At 52.0% G+C, this 19,106-nt stretch overlaps 2 protein-coding genes across 3 annotated transcripts in view; one reads left to right on the top strand and one right to left on the bottom strand.

Moving 5' to 3' along the window:
• Positions 1 to 405: 405 nt before the first annotated feature.
• Positions 406 to 5,032, bottom strand: nanog (nanog homeobox). The gene is made up of 4 exons (XM_088637920.1): positions 3,769 to 5,032; positions 2,623 to 2,951; positions 1,929 to 2,522; positions 406 to 1,620 (listed from the first exon to the last, which is right to left on the bottom strand). Exons 1-4 carry the CDS (start codon positions 4,037 to 4,039, stop codon positions 1,315 to 1,317), a joined length of 1,500 nt encoding a protein of 499 aa, XP_088494046.1. The 5' UTR covers positions 4,040 to 5,032; the 3' UTR covers positions 406 to 1,314.
• The window catches only part of ipo4 (importin 4), a 33,930-nt gene continuing 18,032 nt past the window's right edge, over positions 3,209 to 19,106 (top strand). Inside the window, exons 1-3 of one of the 2 annotated variants that reach the window (XM_088637882.1) lie at positions 3,209 to 3,326; positions 17,912 to 17,998; positions 18,105 to 18,184. In XM_088637882.1, coding sequence (XP_088494008.1) covers positions 3,228 to 3,326; positions 17,912 to 17,998; positions 18,105 to 18,184 — 266 coding nt within the window. In that variant the 5' untranslated portion in view covers positions 3,209 to 3,227. Of the gene's footprint in view, positions 3,327 to 13,296; positions 13,644 to 17,911; positions 17,999 to 18,104; positions 18,185 to 19,106 lie in introns of those variants that run through there. The other variant, XM_088637883.1, reaches the window with a different exon arrangement.

Below are 19,106 nucleotides of genomic sequence, written 5' to 3'. Positions count from 1 at the left end.
GCCTGGCGCGCGCCTGTGGAGAGGACGCGCAGAGCGCCGCCTCGGCGAACCCGTTACCGTACACGAGCCGCGTTTTATTCCGTTTATTTTTTTGTTTATATATATTTATAAAGTTTTCTCCTCAGGCGACTTCTGGAAACCGCAGCAGAAGATAGCGAGTCGTGACGGGAGGCACCTGCTGTGGAGAAGCGCTGACGGAGTGTTATTCCACTCGAGAGGGGGTTGAAATTACTCGGGAAGGCAGTTTTCCTGGTCCAGATAGTTCTGGAAACAGTGTGGGACTAGAGTCACAATATATCCCCCCCTGGACCTTGTCTTTATTCCAGGTGAGTTCATTGCAGGCGCAGGTTACAGCTCAACACCCACACTGTGGTCTGTAACAAGGACGGACGCTGGCAGTCAGTGTGACGACGATAAACATTTATTTTTAAGGAGGGCGCCCCCTTGAACAGATTCGAATCGAGGAGTAAAACGTCAAAGCTACCCCACAGGATGCAGGTAAAAAAGTATGAGACAACATTTCACCGCGAAATGGAGCTGAGGTGAATTTTCAAGAACAAGATTTTTTAATCCAGTTTCGTCCAACAGCTTGATTCTGTTCTCCTCAGTCCGTTTCGGTCTCCGGTTCAGTTGATACACCCTTGAACATTTTTTAAAGTACAGAATTGTAACGATACAATAAAAACACAACCCCCCTCCCCCCAAAGAAAAATTGAGATGGCATATTTTTAAATAAATTTGGCATATTTTTTTTAAAATGAAAAGCATTAAAAGAGGAGTATTCACTTCTGGGAGGAAGTGAAGAGCTGCAGCTCACTCTCTATCCACTGGGGAGGCGGTAGAGGTCTGGGGCTAATTCCCCATTAGTACCAGCACAAGACTGGTGCCAGCAATTCCACCGCCAGCTCTGCAAACAACGAGGGGCGCTCTAGCTCACCTCTAGGACAATTTAAAGACTTCTTCTGATTCCCCATGTACAAGAATCGGGGGCAAAAAGTTATCTACCACGTAGGTATGTACATCTGACACAGAGGTTACACATTACAATGACTCACCCCAACTCGGTGGTGAAGTTCATTTTTAAGATTTCTTAATCCAGTATAATCCAAAACAGTTTTAAAATGTCTCTGCACTCACTGGTCATACAGTCCATTTCTGTCTCCGTGACTTCATTAACAAGCCTTGAGCGTTTTTATTTACAAAATTCTAAAAACGGCAACTCCTTCTCTCCTCCCCCACAGAAGCCAAAAAGATGTGCAATTTCTAAAAATAGGCGTTTAATTTAAACAATTAAAAACGTGACAAGTGCAGAATTCACTTCCTGAAGGAGGCCGGGATCTGCAGCTCCTCTTCTCCCCACTGGGGGAGTGTGGCAGAGGCCTGGGGCTGGAGAGGAGCAGCGCTGCACTCGTAGCCGATGACTTTGCCGCTGTATCTAATGGGACCATTCAGGCTGCCATACTTGAAGCGCCCAGCAGAGGGCAGCGCCCAGCTCTCCAGAGACCCGGCACCCACATTCACACGGGAGGGATAACAGGGCTGAGAGGGGTAGAAGGGTGGTGGATTCTTCTTGAAATACCCCTGGTTCCCAAACTGGCTTGTGGAGTAAAAGCCACGAAACTGGAAAAAAAAAAAAAAGAACTGTTAATACAGACACACTGACTGACTGGACACTCCAGTACATTAACACTGCACTGAGAGAGAGGGGTTCATACAGACACACTGACTGACTGGACACTCCAGTACATGAACACTGCACTGAGAGAGAGGGGTTCATACAGACACACTGACTGGACACTCCAGTACATTAACATTCCACTGAGGGGTTAATACAGACACACTGGACACTACAAGAGAGACTCTCTTATCCAGACACACAACTCACACAGTCAAGCAGAATTATCAAGAGAAGAAGAGCTGGGGCTTACCTGCGGTGGAATATTGGGGTACGCAGAGCTGGGGCCTTCCAAGATATTAGGTGAAACATTGTTGTACAGAGAGCTGGGGATTTCCGAGGTGACAAGTGGAATATTGGGGTAGGGACAGTTGGGGTTTACCGAGAACTGCAGTGAAATATTGGGGTACACCGAACTGGAGCTTTTTGAGGTCTGAGGTGAAACATTGGGGTACACAGCAGTGGGGCTTTCTGAGGTCTGAGGTGAAACACTGGCGTGCACAGAGGTGGGGCTCTCCAACGTCTGAGCTTGAAAGTTGGGGTAGACAGAGCCCAAGTCTTCGAATGACTGAGTTTGAATACTGGGGTACGGAGAGCTTTCTGAGGCCTCAGCTTGAGCATTGGGGTACGCAGAGCTTTCCGATGTCTGAGCCTGAATATTGGTGTAAGCAGAGCTAGTGCTTACCAAGGCAAGAGGTGGAATATTGGGGTACGCAGAGCTGGAGCTCTCCAAGAGGAGAGGCTGAATAATGGGGTACCCAGAGCTGGGGACCTGCTCCTCTCCCTCGGTCAGAGTCTTCTGCTGCCTCTTTTGTTTCATCCTGCGGTTCTGAAACCAGGTCTTAACCTGCAAACAGACAGGGGATGGTGAGAGGGCGCTCTGCACTGGTCTGTCCCACACACACAGACAGGGCGCTCTGTACTGGGGGATGGAGTGACTCCGTTACCTGTTTGTAAGATAGTCCGATTTTGTCAGCCAGGCTCTTCATCTCTGCTGGAGTGAGGTACATCTTGATCATGTAGCGCTCGCACAGCGCAGTCATCTGCGTCTCGGAGAAAGCCGTGCGGAGCTTGCGGGCACGTTTCCCAGCTGCTGGGGCCGCACCTGGGTCCATGTCCAGCAGAGCCCCCTGCTGCTGCCCCTGCTCTTCTGCACCTTTGGCCCAGCTGCAGGGAGCAGGCACGGGCTCGGCGCAGGCAGTCTCAGCCGGGCTGCAGGGCGCAGGAGGGGGCCTCAGGGCGTAGCTCTCGTCGGCGCTGGGCGAGCTCCAGGAGTCTGGGACACAGAGAGCGGAGGAGAGGGTCAGACCCCAGGACACATAAAAGCACCGTAAATAGACACACAATCGTTTAAAGTGACGGATTCATTCCAACTGGAGACAGAAGATCCACCGAAACGTGTTACATCCCCTCCCGTTTACCGCCCCTCTCTGTTCCCACCGAGTTCTCCCGGCGGCCACGGGGGGGCGCCAGACTCCACACTGTCCGCACCAAAGAGTGGCGACATAACGGAAAGAGACGGAGAAGAGAGGGAAAAAGAGGAAAAAGAGAGATGGACGCGTCGCCACCTGATCCCTCCGAGGACGGCGTGAGGCACCGCGGCGTGGAAAACGCACGCACCCCGTGTTCAGCAGGAGGACAGGCGCTGCAGGTGGGTGAATCCTTGATTTGACCCACACAGCGGGGGCACAGTACTACATCTCTCGCTGCGCTGTGGAAATGCGGGATTGCTTCCCGATAGAAACCGACAACGCCGACCTGCAGTCTAGGGGCCGCAGCGCCTCTCTCTGAAACACGCAGCGCTTTTCACACGCACAGCTACATCGTGCGACTTTTACGCGAGAATCCGGCGCTTTCAAATACAAAACCAACTCGGGCAAGAAAGACACGCAGCCGGTGAAGGCGGCAGAGAAAGTCTGAGAGAAACGCGTCTCCCTGCTTTTCCACGCCGCCGGCAGTGCGGATAAACAACCGTGTCTCTGGGAACCGCCGGAGACCCAGACTCGGAAAACACGCGTGTACAGAAACACTCAGATGCGAATAAAAAGTGACAATACGGGATATTAGAGAGAAAGGGCTCGCCGGGGACTCACCGGGGGTGCTGGGCTCCGTCTCGCTGGAGGAGTCGCTCGGGGATCCAGCCAGCGGGACCCCGGGAACACGGGTGGCGTCCTGAGGCAGGGCATTCTGGGGTGCCGTCGGCGGGACGTCGAGGAAGAGGCCGTCCGAGCCGGAGGGGGTGAAGCCGGTGCCGCTCCAGCCCAAGGACGGGTGATTTTGGACAGGCGGCGGCGGGTAGGTCATGCCGTAAGCGTAGGTGTGATAGGCGGAGCTGTAGTTCGGAAGCGAGTTCCATTCCTCCATTTCTCCCGGTTTAGAAGCGTTACAAAATACGTTTTTTTTTAATTTAAAGAAAAACGCGTTCTTTCCACCCCACCACCACCACTCCTCAGAAAGAACTGATGCCAAATCCGTCGTCTTGAACCGCCTCTCCCCGCCGGTCTTCCCAGAAAGCAGAGACGGGCGGCGAGCGTCCGCGGTTTCCAACTGCCGGGGCCCTGCAGACGCCAAGTGTCAGTTCGTCCTCGCCGCTCGACTCCGGGTTCGTTCCGACAGCACTGCGGTGTCCGGCGGCGCCGCGGGTGTTTAAGGGCCGAGGCGGCGTGCGGGGCCTGCGGGGGCGTGTGCGTGCGCGGTACCCGTCGCAGCCAATCCGCGAGTGGGGCGAGGCCTCCCGCCATTTGCATCTGTTTGGACTTGACCGAGGCCGAGAGACGGCCCCACCTCCACACCACTCCCACTCCCACTCCCACGCCCACTTCTGAGCGGCTGTGCTGGTGGCTGCTGTCGTCCCGTTTTATTCAAATTGAAATTCACTGTAATGGCTCTTGACAAAGGGGGTGGAGACCAGAAACTCATGTTTTCATGTTTTTGGGCACTATTCGGTTTGAACTTCTGGAAAGCGAGCGTGTTACCCGCTGCGGTTGTTAATAATATTCCTGTAGGTTAGTGAGGATTCTGCTGTTGTTGCATTAGATAGATAATACTTTATTAATCCCGTAGGGAAATTGATGTGTTACAGCAGTCCAGCCCAAGACAAGCAAAACAGACATCAGAATAGTTATAAAACAAAAGACAAACAAGATAAATAAAAATAAATACATAGGTGTGTGCAAAATGTGCTGATCATAGTCACTGTAAAAACAATAAAATATGTGCAAAAGTAATTCCTATGCTTAAAACTGGAGTGTGCTCTCACAAGCAAGAACTTTTTTTTTCGGATTTCTTCTGCTTTTTTAGATCTTCAGATTGAAAAGTGTCCAAAAAGATGAGATTCCAGTCCCTCCCCCCTCCCCCTTCGCGGAGAGCCGTCCCGGGGAATTTTAATCTGAAAGAGATTTTTGTAAAGGCAGGCCTCGTGGTCTCAGCTGTGAGTGCTGTACCTTGTTCAGGTACAACAATCGCACCGATTAGTTCCTGAAAATGTCTGCTCACAGGCGAAAACTCACACGAGCGACACTAAATCCCCATTAAAATCCATGTAGAAGACTCTGAATTGTTCCAACTGCTCACGACTGGACACGAACCAGCCAAGCTCAGGTGCTCTTCTGGTTATGTGAGCAGGTTGGCACCACCAGTTGTTAAGAGTGTGTTACAGCGAGTCGAAAGCACCACTGTGTCTCCTTTCTGCCAGCTGCTCTGTTCAAGTGGGTGACAAAGCAGGAGTGTGGAGCGATCCCTAGTGCACGTGAACAAGAAATATGATGTGAACTAACCAGAAGTTCACAAAACTACCAAACAAAAATGGTTGATTATGTTTGTGAATAAATCCTGCCCAGTTGAAGGTGGAATAATGCCGAATACAACTGTAAAAGACAGAGCACCAAGCTCCCTGTCAATACTGTGTGTTCGTGGAGGACATAATAATAATAATTGCTTACACTTATATAGCGCTTTTCTGGACACTCCACTCAAAACGCTTTACAGGTAATGGGGACTCCCCTCCACCACCACCAATGTGTAGCATCCACCTGGATGATGCGACGGCAGCCATAGTGCACCAGAACACTTTTTATAATCAAAATATGATCAGGCCATGAGGCTCTTATTCAGTCACTTCCCAGCGTCTCCCCGTTTCTCCTGGCTCTCTGACGGCAGGAACAAGTGTTCCTGGTTCTCCTGTGTCCAGACTCCTCTCTCACACCAGGGCCTCTGCACAGATCTGAGAGGCAGTGTGCCTTGCCGGTCCCGGGTTTCACTGTGTGTTTGAACAGAGGAGCTGACTGGAGCTCAAAGGGGTGAGAGAGCAGCGCTCGTGAGCCACAGACTCAGAGCTGTTAGTGTCGTGTTCGGCTGTACTGGACCCACCGGTACTGTACTGATCACACACGGCTGGGCCGGCTGGCCAGCTCTCCTTCTCCCTTTCTCACATTCTCCCTCCCAGCCTCCCACACACACACACGCACACACAAACACACACCGGGGCCAATTGTCCCAGCAGCCAGTCACGGGAAAGAAGGGAAGAACATGCAAACTCCACACAGACAGCACCCCAGGAATTGTACCCAGGGCCCCAGAGCTGGGAGGCAGCAGTGCTCACCACTGCTTATAATGCACCAAAACGAGTACACTAGAATGTTATGTAGAATAAGATATCACGCATAATAGATCTGAATTCTAATATCTGAGTGGGAAGCTGTGTTGGCCAGGAGGGAAAGTGGGGATGGGAAAGACGTTTGGAGAGGGTGTGGAGACTCCTTTATTTTTTTTAATTGTATGATGTTAGCGTGCCCAGAGGGGTGGGCAGCCAGTGGACCTTGGACCTCTAGAGGTTTTTTTCTCCTTACTGAGGAGTTTTTGGTTCCTCTGCTCCGTTGTCTTCTGGTCTTTTCTGCTCTGTATCCACAGCCTGCCTGGTCACTTGCTTTGTCAAGCGCCTTGGGGCAGCCTTGTTGTTGTGTGGCGCTATATAAGAATACACTGAATTGAATTGACTCCTTCAGGGGTCTGAAGAAGGCCCAGCGGACCACACACAGTCCTCTCCTTTCTTCTCTCCCCTTTCTCTCCTCTCTCCTTTCTTCTCTCCCCTCACTCCTTTCTCCCCTCACTCCTTTCTCCCCTCTCCCTTTTCCTCTCTCCTTTATCCTCACTCCTTTCTCCTCTCCCCCCTTTCTCCTTCCCCCCCTCTCTCCTTTCTCCCCTCTTTCCTCTCCCCTTTCTCCTCTCCCCTCTCTCCTCACTCCTTTCTCCTCTCCCCTCACTCCTTTCTCCTCTCCCCTCTCTCCTTTATCCTCACTCCTTTCTCCTCTCCCCTCACTCCTTTCTCCCCCCTTTCCTCTCCCCTCTCTCCTTTCTCCACCTCTCTCCTCTCCCTTCCCCGGCGCAGGAGCAGTCTTCTTGTGGCTGTTGTAATGAAGACCACACGGCCCGCTCCGCAGCAGGCGTGAGGCGTGAGGGGTTCCCACAGTCAGAAATGACAGGACTGGGATATGGCCGTTCAACAGCCGCGGCGCTCGGGGTCCATTTCAAGCCCCTAATTTGCTCAAATGACCTTATTGCGGTAACGAGCTGTGATCGACTCGAGCCTCCGGACTCCCCGGCGTCGCAACAAACCGCTCACGACCTGTTCTCACCTATAACGCTGGCTGAGCCCCCCAGGCGCACCAAGAGTTTAACACCTTTCTCGGACCCGACTCAGGGGCCGGCGGGCACAAAAGCAGCGCCGGCGAACAATGCGCGGGCGATCACGGCCGCGGGTTTGAAACACCACCGCCGGAGGGCGGCCGAGAAAGAGCGAAACGGCGGGTTTTGTTCTTCGAGTCGGGTTTGAATTCCTGAATTCCGGGGTGGCGGTTTTTTTTCTTTTTGAAAATACTGGAAGAAAGGAGGAGGGGGGCGCGAGGTCATTAGCATGTAGAGAGCGGCCGGAGAGCACCTGACCGGAACAATTACAGGCTCATAGGGGAGCATTACTTGCTCAAACCCGAAAACCGCAGACACCGTTTCTTGAAAGCCCCCTCGTCTTCAAAATAACTACAGCTATTCTAAGGTAGAGTGAGGAGGAAGGGCGGGTCTGTTCTGTGGAATGACGGGCCAGGAATTGTGAAATATAGGGAAAAAAGACAGCCTATATCACAGTCGGATGAGCTAGTACAAGCTTATCTCTCAATATAATAATTCAAATGACTCAGTACTCCAAAATCAAGGATTTGTTATTGAGTACCTAGATACACTAAGTGAGTTTAATAATAAAATACAAATGATATGTATACTACGTTCATATTCGAATTCATTTTAAGCATTACATTCATTTTAAAAATAAATACGATAGTAACTACACTATGAGTAAACGGAAACCACCGTGAAAATGAGCAGTGGAGTTGTTTTAACTGATTGAAGGCAGTTTGCCAGGAGGGACAGATGCAAGAGAAGGTGAAACAGAGCCGGATAAAGATTTATTCCTTGGAAACACAGTGACATGTTTGGGGCCTTGGGTGGCGGGCGTCGAAATTTCAGAAAAGAAAAGAGAGGAAACAGATTTTTTTTTGCGCTTGTTGAGTTTTTTATGCCTGAAATCGAGCCTGAGACCCGCAGCCACTCGACTCGGGACACTGGCTGGACTCTGTCTGCTCTCGTTCGCAACACGAAGCAGAGGGGTCAGATTTTCGTTTCGTTTGTCCTGCCTGCCAGTACCCAGATCAGAGCTGGCAGACCTGACACAGCACCGGGCAAAGATCTTCTGATCCCTGCGTTCAGCGCTGAGGCTCCTGCTTCTGGAAGACACGGGTGTTTTAATAATAATAATAATAATAATAATAATAATGGAGAAGTAAAGGTTTGTTCCAGGCTGAAAAGAGAAGAAAGGGGACACAACGTTTCGGCTGTGGAGCACCACAGATGAAATGTTGTGTTTTCTCTCTTCTCTTTTCAGCCTGGAACAAACCTTCACTTGTTCCTTTGCAGCCTGCACATGCTAATGCAGCGATATCCACCTGGACTAATAATAATAATAATAATAATAATAATAATAATAATAATAATCATAATCATAATCATAATAAATATACTGTGAGGTCACATGAGATAATAATTCTTGCCTCTATACAAGGGAAGATGGGAGCTCCAGCACATGGTGAGGTTTGGTTACTCATGGGTGCTAATGGGTCCTCCCCAGGACAGAGCAGGGGGAAAGAGCGCTTGTTTCCTGACACCGCGCAGCAGAACGGTTCTCAGGGCTGTGGACGGTCTCCTGTCCTAAATGTGTTTACAGTCATCGCAGGGACGAGCAAAGCAGCCCTGGACAGGCCGGCAGTCCAGGCCGCTCGTGTGTCTTCGGTAAAGGTCCTTCTCCGGACCCCTGGGAGGGTTCAGGCTCTGGAAGCCGACTGTCCACAGGTAGGCAGCGGCCCTGGAAGACTGAGCTCGGGAGGCAGGGGGCGCAACGGGCTCTGAGCAGAAAGACGGGAGTGGGGTTGCAGAGCCCGGCCCCCTTCTGCTTGGGCGCACCGCGAAGCCCAGGCTGTCCAGCCGCGGACGGCCGGTGTCCGTGCGGCCCGCGGAGCGCGCGCTCTCCCGCGGCCCGCCTCTCTGCCCCTGTGAGGCCCGTTCCCTTGTGAATCTCTGGGTTTGTTTCCGTATCCCTGCTCCGTCGGCCCACGCAAAACGGCTCTCGTTCCAATTTCAGGGCATCTGATAGAAACGCAGTTTCTGGTTTTAAGGTTTGAGTGTAAGAAAAACTGAGACGTGAGCTCTTAATTCCCCGGAGAGACTCTGTTTTTCTCCCTGCGTTTGGATATTCCTGGCCTGTTATTCCGTGGAGAAGACCTGTCCTTCCTTGCCATTCCCCTGTTTTTTTTTGTGTACATTTAGGGGATTTACCAGAAACGGTGTCTTTGGTTTTAAGGTTTGAGTCAGGTATTATAATCCTTCAGCTGTTTTTCTCTCTGTTCCAGGATAGCCTGTGGGCACTGCTTTTCCATTGTACTGCAGTGTATGAGCACTCCTGCTCTATTATACTGTCGTCTGTGGGCACTCCTGCACCATTGTAGCCTATGAGCATTGCCTCTCCATTGTAACCTATGAGCATTGCCTCTCCATTGTAACCTATGAGCATTCCCTCTCTATTGTACTCTATTAGCATTCCCTCTCCATTGTACTCTATTAGCATTCCCTCTCCATTGTACTCTATGAGCACCCCATTTTGTCATTCATTTTTAGTCTGACCCGACAGCTGGCAGGAGGGGAGACCGTCAAAAATAACTTGAACTTTCTCTCCCCTGGGAAAAGGTGTTTCTCCAGACCCCGGACTGCACCCGGCACGTTTGGTGTTTTATGCTCTAAATGCTGACTGTCCGAGTTCGGGGGCTCTAGACCGCAGCGGGCAGTCTCCTCTAGGAGAGGTGTGTCAGAGCTGGGGGGCGCTGGGAGTGTTTATGATACTAAACGCCAGACAAGCTTGAAATGCTCTTCCTTCTGGTGCGGTGGGGACGGTGTGTCGCTGTCTTGCCCAGCACTCCCAGTGTTGTCTTCTGCAGGGTGTACAGGATGTCCGAGGGCGGTTTCTCCTGCTCGTCACCGGCTCGTTACACAGTAATCAACTGGTGACAGAGAACACACAGCAGCATCGGTCGTGACTTTCACAGACACCCGAGGTCCATCGGGCTGTATCTGACCCTCTTCACCTGTCTCTTGAGCAATCCCGAGATATTTAAAACGAGCGCTTCTTAATGCGCGCGACATTTCCAATATCTTCAGACTCCTGTGTCTCCTCTCCTCCCGAGAGAGCCGTACTCTGAATTCCAGGGTCCCGTTCTCATCCGGCGGAGACGATCTCGGGCGTTTCCCCGAGAGTCTGCCCCCGGTATGCCTTCATCACGTGCGCGATTCGCCAGGAGCTGTTCCCCACGAGTCCTAACTCTCTGGCCGGTCACGCCTGGCTGGTAGCGGGGCCGTCCCGAGCTCCCAGCTATGAAGACTGTGCGTGTCCTCTCCACGCAGGAGAGCTGGTGGTCTCCTGCGGTAGTCTAACAGCATGCCTGTGCCTGCCTCAGTTGCTGGTGCTCACCTCCTTTTCCCATTTGGATCTTCCTCCTGCCTCTCCCATGCCTCCTGTATTTGCTGATATATTTATAATAATAATAATAATAATAATAATAATAATAATAATAACAACAATTGCTTACACTCATATAGCGCTTTTCTGGCCAATCCACTCAAAGCTCTTTACAGGTAATGGTGATCCCCTTCACCACCACCAGTGTGATGATGCTCCAGTCTGCTCACACACACCAGCTCTCAGTGGGGAGGAGAGCAGAGTGATGAAGCCAGTTCAGAGAGGGGGGTTATTAGGAGGCCATGATTGGTAAGGGCCAATGGGAAATGTGGCCAGGACACAAGGGGTAACACCCCTACTCTCTTCGAGAAACACCCTGGGATTTTTAATGACCACAGTGAGTCAGGACCTTGGTTTTACATCTCACCCGAAGAACGGCGCCTGTTTACAGTCTAGTGTCCCCCGTCACTATACTGGGGCATTAGGACCCACACAGACCACAGGGTGAGCGCCCCCTACTGGCCCCACTAACACCTCTTCCAGCAGCAACCTTAGTTTGTCCCAGGAGTCTCCTCTCCAGGTTACTGAACAGACTCACACCTGCTGAGCTCCAGTGGGCTGACAGTGTGTGATCTGCAGGGTGACATGGCTGCTGGCCTGATATCTCGTATACACCACCTGATAACAGAGCGCCTGGCGGTCTTGCTCCCTCGGCTTCCCAGCCTGTGTTGCGCCAGGGGGTCGGCGCGCTCCGGCCCGGCCCGGCCCGGTTTCCGAGACGCCTTCTGCGCCGTAACTCCTGTGGAAATGAGAGAGCCGGGGCCAGGTTTCTCTCCCAGTGGGCTGCGCCACACTGCCTCCTTTGTCCATGAGCTGACGGCACACACTGACCGTTCCTTAAGAAGATGGATAGATCAGGCTTTATCAATCCCGTAGGGAAATTGACGAAACCCCTCTGTTCTACCGGATATAAGCAACAGGGCGCTGTGCTGTTTCTCCCACAGGTGTTCTACCCTGCTGTGGATTTTTAATTATTTTATTTCTGGGGCGCGTTCTTCTGCCTGTGTGTTTAGCACGTTGTGCGCTCCCCGGTCTCTGCGTGCGCTGGAAGGGCTGTTGTCTGAAGCGAGATGTCTGCTGCTTCCCCCTGTGGGCGCGTTCCTGTCCGTAGTGCTGAGGAGGCCGGGCTGCGGCCCTCGCCCAGCGACACCTCCCTTCTCTTTGGAGAGTGTGAGCGTGTCAGGTCTTACCGCTGGTGGTCTGGCCTCCCTGGAGGAAGCCAGACGAGCGTCGCTCCCTCCATCTGCATGTATCCAGCCCGACTGGGATCGGTGAGGTCTGGAACACAAGCAGAAATGCGGGAAGGGAATTCCTGTGGAGGAGCCTCCATTCCTTCCCCAGAGCGGGATTCTCCGACCTGTGTACACGATGGCCTCAGCTGTCTTTCCCACACTTCGGCTGGTTCCGGGGAAATCTGTTTTCCAGCTTTCTGGGTGTCGGAACTGCAGAATCTTTTCTCTGATCCCGACCCTGATTGTTCTGGGAATTTCATTTGGGATCTGGAAAGGTAGGGTCTCCCGCTAACCACGGCTCCGGGCTTTTCCCTGTTTCATTTTCTATCCCGAGAATCTCCCGTGCTCCCTCCGGGAGAACAGGGAGGGATGTTGTTGGAGTTGTGGTGTTATCGAAGGACATCGTCTTCTCTGTGTTTCTCCTGCTGCTGGATATCGGTTCCCTCTGCGTCCCCCTGCTGTCTTCTGCTGAGTGAGATCAGTGGAGACCTTGTCTCGTTCCCCATGTGTGATATTACAAGGCTCTCCGACTGAGTCTCATTCGACAGCCAGTACAGAACCAGATTGTCCACAAGTTTCAAGCATTAAAAGGCCCCTTTGCTCTGCATCCAGAGTCAATGCCAGAGCTTGTGTTTTGATTTGGGCTGCACACATCAGGTTGTTAATTTTCTGTGGCTCAGGATCTGTGCCTGTGTGCTGGAAGGTTGCAGGTTCGAATCCCGCAGCTGGCAGAGGAATCCTACTCCGTTGGGCCCCTGAGCGAGGCCCTTCACCCCAGCTGCTCCAGGGGTGCTGTATAAATGGCTGACCCTGCGCTCTGACCCCCAGCTTCTCTCCCTGTCTGTGTGTCTCATGGAGAACAAGCTGGGGTCTGGGAAAAGACACATTCCTCATGCAAGAGATTGTATATGGCCAATAAGGTGATCTCATATCTGATTTTGTTTTTTAAATGTTTTATTTATGCTTAACAAAAGAACACAAATTACAATACGAACAAGAGGACATATAACAATTCAAGACAAAAATATAGTCAGGGGTACATATTACTACATAAATTCAAGTTATGAATAAAGATTAAACAAATTAAATAAAAATTACGTCCGCACTGCTTTCAGATTTTTACACTTCGAAATAGTCTTATCTCATATCTGATTGATGGTTAATTTTTAATGACCTCTCTCGCCGCTCTCTCCTGCCCGTCTATCCGCCCTCCCCTCCGCCAGGGGGCGCTGTGGCGGAGGCTCGGGGCCCCGGCGCTCTGTGTTCCTCTCGGACTTTCTCTGGTCTTTCCTGCCAGCCGGGCCATGTGCGTCCGCGCTGAGGCTCTCGCTCAGCCCGGCACGCGAGTCGTCCCCCGAGGCTTGAATCTCAACCGCCGCCGCTCGGGCAGCCTCAGTCTCTCTCGGCCAGGCGGAGAGAGCGGTCAGATAGGGGAGTCCCGCCGCACTTGGCCCGCTGCCGTCCATCCGTCTTACCGTACAGCCGCCGAGCGGGCTTACTGCCGTGACTTCGGGATACTTTTATTTCATTTACCGTTGAGAAACCACCGCCTCCGGCAATGACCGAAGAGCTTGAACACATCCTCTCCCAGCTCACCCAGCCGGACAACGCCGTCATCCGACAGGTACAGCGCCGGCCCCCGCCCGGTTGTTCCTCCACACAACTTTAATTTAAGCTTTTTTAAAAAAAAGTCCTCGGTGTGGAGGGCTGATATGTGTTTCTTTTAGTTATTTGTTAACTCGAATGGCCAGTGAATGTGTGAAAGTTCGAGAAGTTTGAAATCTAAGGTGCCTGTCACCACCGACTGAAATGGAAAATCCTGTAGTTTAATACTTCATACGTGACGTGAAGAGTCGGTGTTGTACCGCAGAAAGTGGTTTCACACGGGCTCTGTAAAGACGGTTTTCATTTCTTTGAATATTTAGGCCGAGGAACAGTTATCCGTCCAGTGATCTGAGTCATTCGTCTGGTCGCTGTCTGACCAGTGGTCTGCCCGTCTCTGTCACTGTGTGTCACTGTCTGACCAGTGATTTGTCTGTCACTGTCACTGTCTGTCCTGTCACTGTCTGACCTGTGATCTGTCTGTCACTGTCACTGACTGACCAGTGGTCTGCCTGAGTCTTTTTAGACTCTCTGAAGGGAGTGTCCCACACTACAGGCTGGAGGAACTGAGTCTCTTTAGTCTGAAGGGAGTGTCCCACACTACAGGCTGGAGGAACTCTTTAGTCTGAAGGGAGTATCCCACACTGACAGGCTGGAGGAACTGAGTCTCTTTAGTCTGAAGTGTGGAGAGTGGAAGCAGCTGCCCTGTGAAGTTGTTGAAGCCGATACCCAGGTTTCTTTCAAGAGATGGGTCCTCTTGTTTGTGACCTGTGTTATGTTCACAGACACAGCTGATCCAGACCATGAGGAAAAGTACCCAGTCAGAGCCAGGTGTGGGGAGTCCTGATTGACTTTATACCCCCAGTTTATAAGCCTTAGCAATGATTTAATTATCTACAGAATGTCTCCCTATCTCTTCACGTTCCTTCTTTCACGGGCAATATTTCTAATGTCTAATGTGCAGGGTGTGTGAGAGTGTTTGTCTGTGTGTGTCCTGCGATGGACTGGTGTCCTGTCCAGGGTGTGTGAGAGTGTGTGTCTGTGTGTGTCCTGTGATGGACTGGTGTCCTGTCTAGGGTGTGAAACCCGGGACCGGCAAGGCACACTGCCTCTCAGATCTGTGCAGAGGCCCTGGTGTGAGAGAGGAGTCTGGACACAGGAGAACCAGGAACACTTGTTCCTGCCATCAGAGAGCCAGGAGAAACGGGGAGAAGCTGGGAAGTGACTGAATAAGAGCCTCATGGCCTGATCATATTTTGATTATGTCCTCCACGAACACACAGTATTGACAGGGAGCTTGGTGCTCTGTCTTTTACAGCTGTATTCGGCATTATTCCACCTTCAACTGGGCAGGATTTATTCACAAACATAATCAACCATTTTTGTTTGGTAGTTTTGTGAACTTCTGGTTAGTTCACATCATATTTCTTGTTCACGTGCACTAGGGATCGCTCCACACTCCTGCTTTGTCACCCACTTGAACAGAGCAGCTGGCAGAAAGGAGACACAGTGGTGCTTTCGACTTGCTGTAACACTCTTAACAACTGGTGCTGCCAACCTGCTCACATGACCAGAAGAGCACCTGAGCTTGACTGGTTCGTGTCCAGTCGTGAGCAGTTGGAACGAATCAGAATCGTGGCGGACATCATCAAAATAAATAATTTCCCTGACCCACTCCTTTCACAGCCACAGATGTCACAGCGAGCTTTCAGCAGCTAGTCCGCGAGTGCAGTGACGGTTCTCAGGGCAGACAGGGCCGTGGGGCTCTCATTCAGTTTCCCCGTTCTCTCAACGAGCTCGCGGACAAAGCATTTCATTTGCCGACAACACCGCTGTGTGCTGTACTGCTCGTGCCTTGATAAATAAACCTTGATTGATTGATTGACACGAGCTGTGAAGTGAGTAGGCTGTGGTGGGCGGAGGTCTCTGCAGGTGAAGTCTCAGTGGGTGAAAAACAACATCGGAACGCGTTCCCTCCCCTCGCTGTGCAAACGGCCCTAGGCTTCACTGCGGCGCGTGGCCTCTGTACGGCCGCTGGAGAGGCGAAGAGCCCCCCCCCCTGCTGTGACCCTCCTGTCCCCAGAGGGCGAGAGCCCTCCGGCAGGACGTGTCTATAGCAGGGCTGTGCTGCTGGAGTGTGCAGTTAGCACTCCCATTCACAGCTCTAACTGGCTCGTTAGCATCTGAATGCGGGCAGCTGTGAGGGTGATGGGCCCCCGGGCTCGAGAGAGGCTCTCCCCTGCTGTGCCAACCCCGGGCCCTGTTCCGTTTGCCCTGCTAATGTGAGCGTGCGGACACCTCGGAGTTCCTCGGCACAACAAACAAACTCTCCTCCGCTCGGAGGCCGGTCTGCCTCGGGGCCTTGAGTGTCTTGACGGTTTCCGTGCCGGTCTGGTTAGGGCAGGCAGGCAGGAGCGGATGTACAGTAGTTCAGGTGGGGAGCTGTGTCAGGCTGCAAAGGAACGGCTAAAAGGTTTGTTCCTGCATCTGTGGGTGAAACAAAACGTTGCGTTTCTTCTCTTTTCAGCCAGGAATAAATCTTTTACCTGGTCCACTCAGGAGAGGAGACAGCTGGAGAGAGTGGTCCACACTGCCTTGGAACAACTGGCTGTGGCCCTCTAGTGCTCTGATATAGGCGACACACTTCCAGCGGAAAGCTCTGAGGACTATGAGTTTCCGCTGTTTGAGCTGCCTAGGGTGTATCAAGTCTAGAACAGAGCACCTATCCTGAGGCTGTCGTCTCTCAACTCGACACTCTTAGAAAAGTATTGAAGTATTTGGGGTTCGCTGTATTTTCACTGTAAGCGTCATCTTGTGTTTTGTATGTCATTCTTATGGTTTGTCTTTCTCTTCTTGTATCTGTCCTTTTGTATCTCTTTTATTTCGAGCTCCCCACAGAAAGTTCCCGACGAGCCCAAGGGAGGGCTTGCGTCTTGCTGAGTGACCGCTGTGAGGTCCGGCGCGCGGTCTCCACTTCCCAGACCAAGCTGCTGCCACTCAGTCCCCCCTTCTGGTCCCAGTTATCAGACATCTCTTTGTGTTTCCCCCCCCAGTCTGGCCTAACCCAGACTTGATTACTGGGCCTGGCCACTGAATTCCCCCCTTTGGAAGAGAACTGGGTACAGCACAATAATCCCACCCGTCCCTGAACGATGAATTACTGCCATTCCAACAGCTCCAACCAAACTTCAGGCTCCAGGGTGGTACAGTACATTCCCACCGAAGACATGCGCTGAATAGAGCTAGAAATGTCAACCCGCTTTCACAGCAGCCTTCCCCCTTACTTCAGGACCTTATCCACGTGTCTGAAGGATCGGGGGAAAAGACATGATCAAATGTATACAATTCTGCTTTCTCCCACAGAGTCCACGGCTGGTCCTTCAGCGAAATGGGAAAGGGGATACAGTAAAACACAGTAATTCCACATATCATTGGTTTCATTTGATGTCTGAACGCTTCTCTTTCGATGAGCTCGTCACAAGAGTATTGGTCCGCTTGGTGCAGCTCGGTCACCTTATGTGTAATAGTCTGCTAATACACATCCTCTGAGCCCTTGCTTCACCTTGAACTAGCCTGATCTCTGTCTTTAACTCACAAGTGCTCAGCACTCATCTTCTGTGTTCAGTTTTCTCAGTGGGGTCCTCTAGTTGTGGCTTGACTTTTGTGTTTGATATTGTGTATGCTGTTAGGTGTGTGCGGTGTAATATAAAAAAAGGAGGCCATCCAGTCTCTTGGCTTTCAGACTGCTGGAGTGTGTCCCCTTACTGGTGTCGAATCTGTGCCCCAGAGCACTTCAGTGGAAGGGCTGTGTGATCAGTGATTCGTGTTCCATGCTGTGCTCTCCCCTGCCTGGCGGAGGCGCTGTGGAGAGGCTGGGGGCTGCTTGAGGTGCCTGTACAGGTTATACAGCAGGAGCGTGTCGAACCCGCGCTCCAGAGGTGGCGAATGAAGAATCGGGTGGGAGGCCAAAGCCTCGCTTGACGCTGGTGTAATCCACTTGATGGCAGAGTGTCCCAACACGGATGGGCACTGAACTCAAACATTTCTACCCTGCTGTGGTTTAAGCTGAGCGTACTAAAATCCTCCCCAAACAGAGCTGAAATTCTCCACATTCCACACCCCTGTGCAGCTTTGGATCTGGAGTAGACATTTCTCTGGTACAAGGCAGACACGACGAGTTTCACTTTGCCCTCCCGCTACCTCTGCTTGTCCCAGTAGAGGCCCTGCCGTGGGAAGGAGGGCAGAGCAGACCCCAGTGGGTGTTGACCGCGCGCTGCTGTTTCTCCGCAGGCCACGGCCCAGCTGAAGCAGGCTTTCAAAGACCCGGCAGTGATCCCGGCCCTGTGCGCCGTCATGACCGGCTCGCAGAACCCCCAGGTGACTGACCCCGCCCCCCCCACCCCGGCTCGCCGGCACCGCGCCAGCGTCGCCGTGCCGCCACGCGCTCACGGGCTCCTCTCGTCTCGTCTCGTCTCTCCGCCAGGTCCGGCAGTCCGCCTCGGTGATGCTGAGGATGAGGGTGAGCAAGCACTGGAAGAAGATCGACCCGGAGCACAGGGAAAGGTCTGAGCTTCTGCCTCTCCCGCTGGCTCTCCAGTGTCCCGGGCCTCCGGATTGAATCCTCCACCTTCGAGCATCTCCGTCTTTCACATCGTCATTACTGCACTTTCTGTAATTGCTTCTCTGAGCTTGTCCCCGGGAGCAGTGGGCACAAGGCGGGATACACCCTGAAGGGGGCGCCAGTGTCCAGGTCCTCCAGGGGGACATGAGGTCACTGGCCGGACAGTTCGGTCAATCAGTCAGTCAGAGTTTATTTATCAAACGCACAACAATACAGCGTGCAGCAGTAGAAATGTCTTTTCTACGAGCTCACCTAGGAGATATAAATATCACAAAATTAAAGTTAGAAAATGAGGTGACATAATGATAGATAATAGTGCACTAGAAATTGAATGAGATAAAGTCAGACAGAGCTCAGTACAGATATAAATGGAGCTGCTCTGTGTCCAGGGTGTGTGCAGTACAGTGTGTCCCAGTAGTGCAGTTATGCTGAATACAGTGAAACTGTGTGTCCATGTAGCCAGTAGAGGTGATTTGCTGAAGGAGCTGCAGCTTGGCTGTTTAGCAGTCTTATTGCCTGGAGGTAGAAGCTGTTCTGTAATCTGTTGGACTTTGACCGAATGCTTCGGTACCGTTTACCGGATGGTAGGAGAGAAAACAGTTTGTGACTGGGATGACTGGGGTCCTCGAGAATGGACCAGTTCCGAGGACGCGAACAGAGCCTCCACACGGGATCGTCCTGTTAGCACCCTGGCCGAACGGGGTACAGTTCAGGGGTTTCCTGCAGTTGAGTGCAGGTGAGAGCTGGCCAAACAAACGCATGAGCGCCCATAAAAAGGTTCACAAGAATCCGTAGTGGAATACTGTTTCACAGTAATCCGCAGGTCTTCGCCACACAAGCTAAACTTGTTCCTGTGGAAAAGCT

Source organism: Lepisosteus platostomus, chromosome 6 (genome assembly GCF_059453375.1).
Source record: "Lepisosteus platostomus isolate fLepPlt1 chromosome 6, fLepPlt1.hap1, whole genome shotgun sequence".
NCBI classification, from domain to species: Eukaryota; Metazoa; Chordata; class Actinopteri; order Semionotiformes; family Lepisosteidae; genus Lepisosteus; species Lepisosteus platostomus.
Note: the sequence above shows the minus strand (reverse complement) of the source record. Positions and strands in the feature narration are given on the sequence as shown.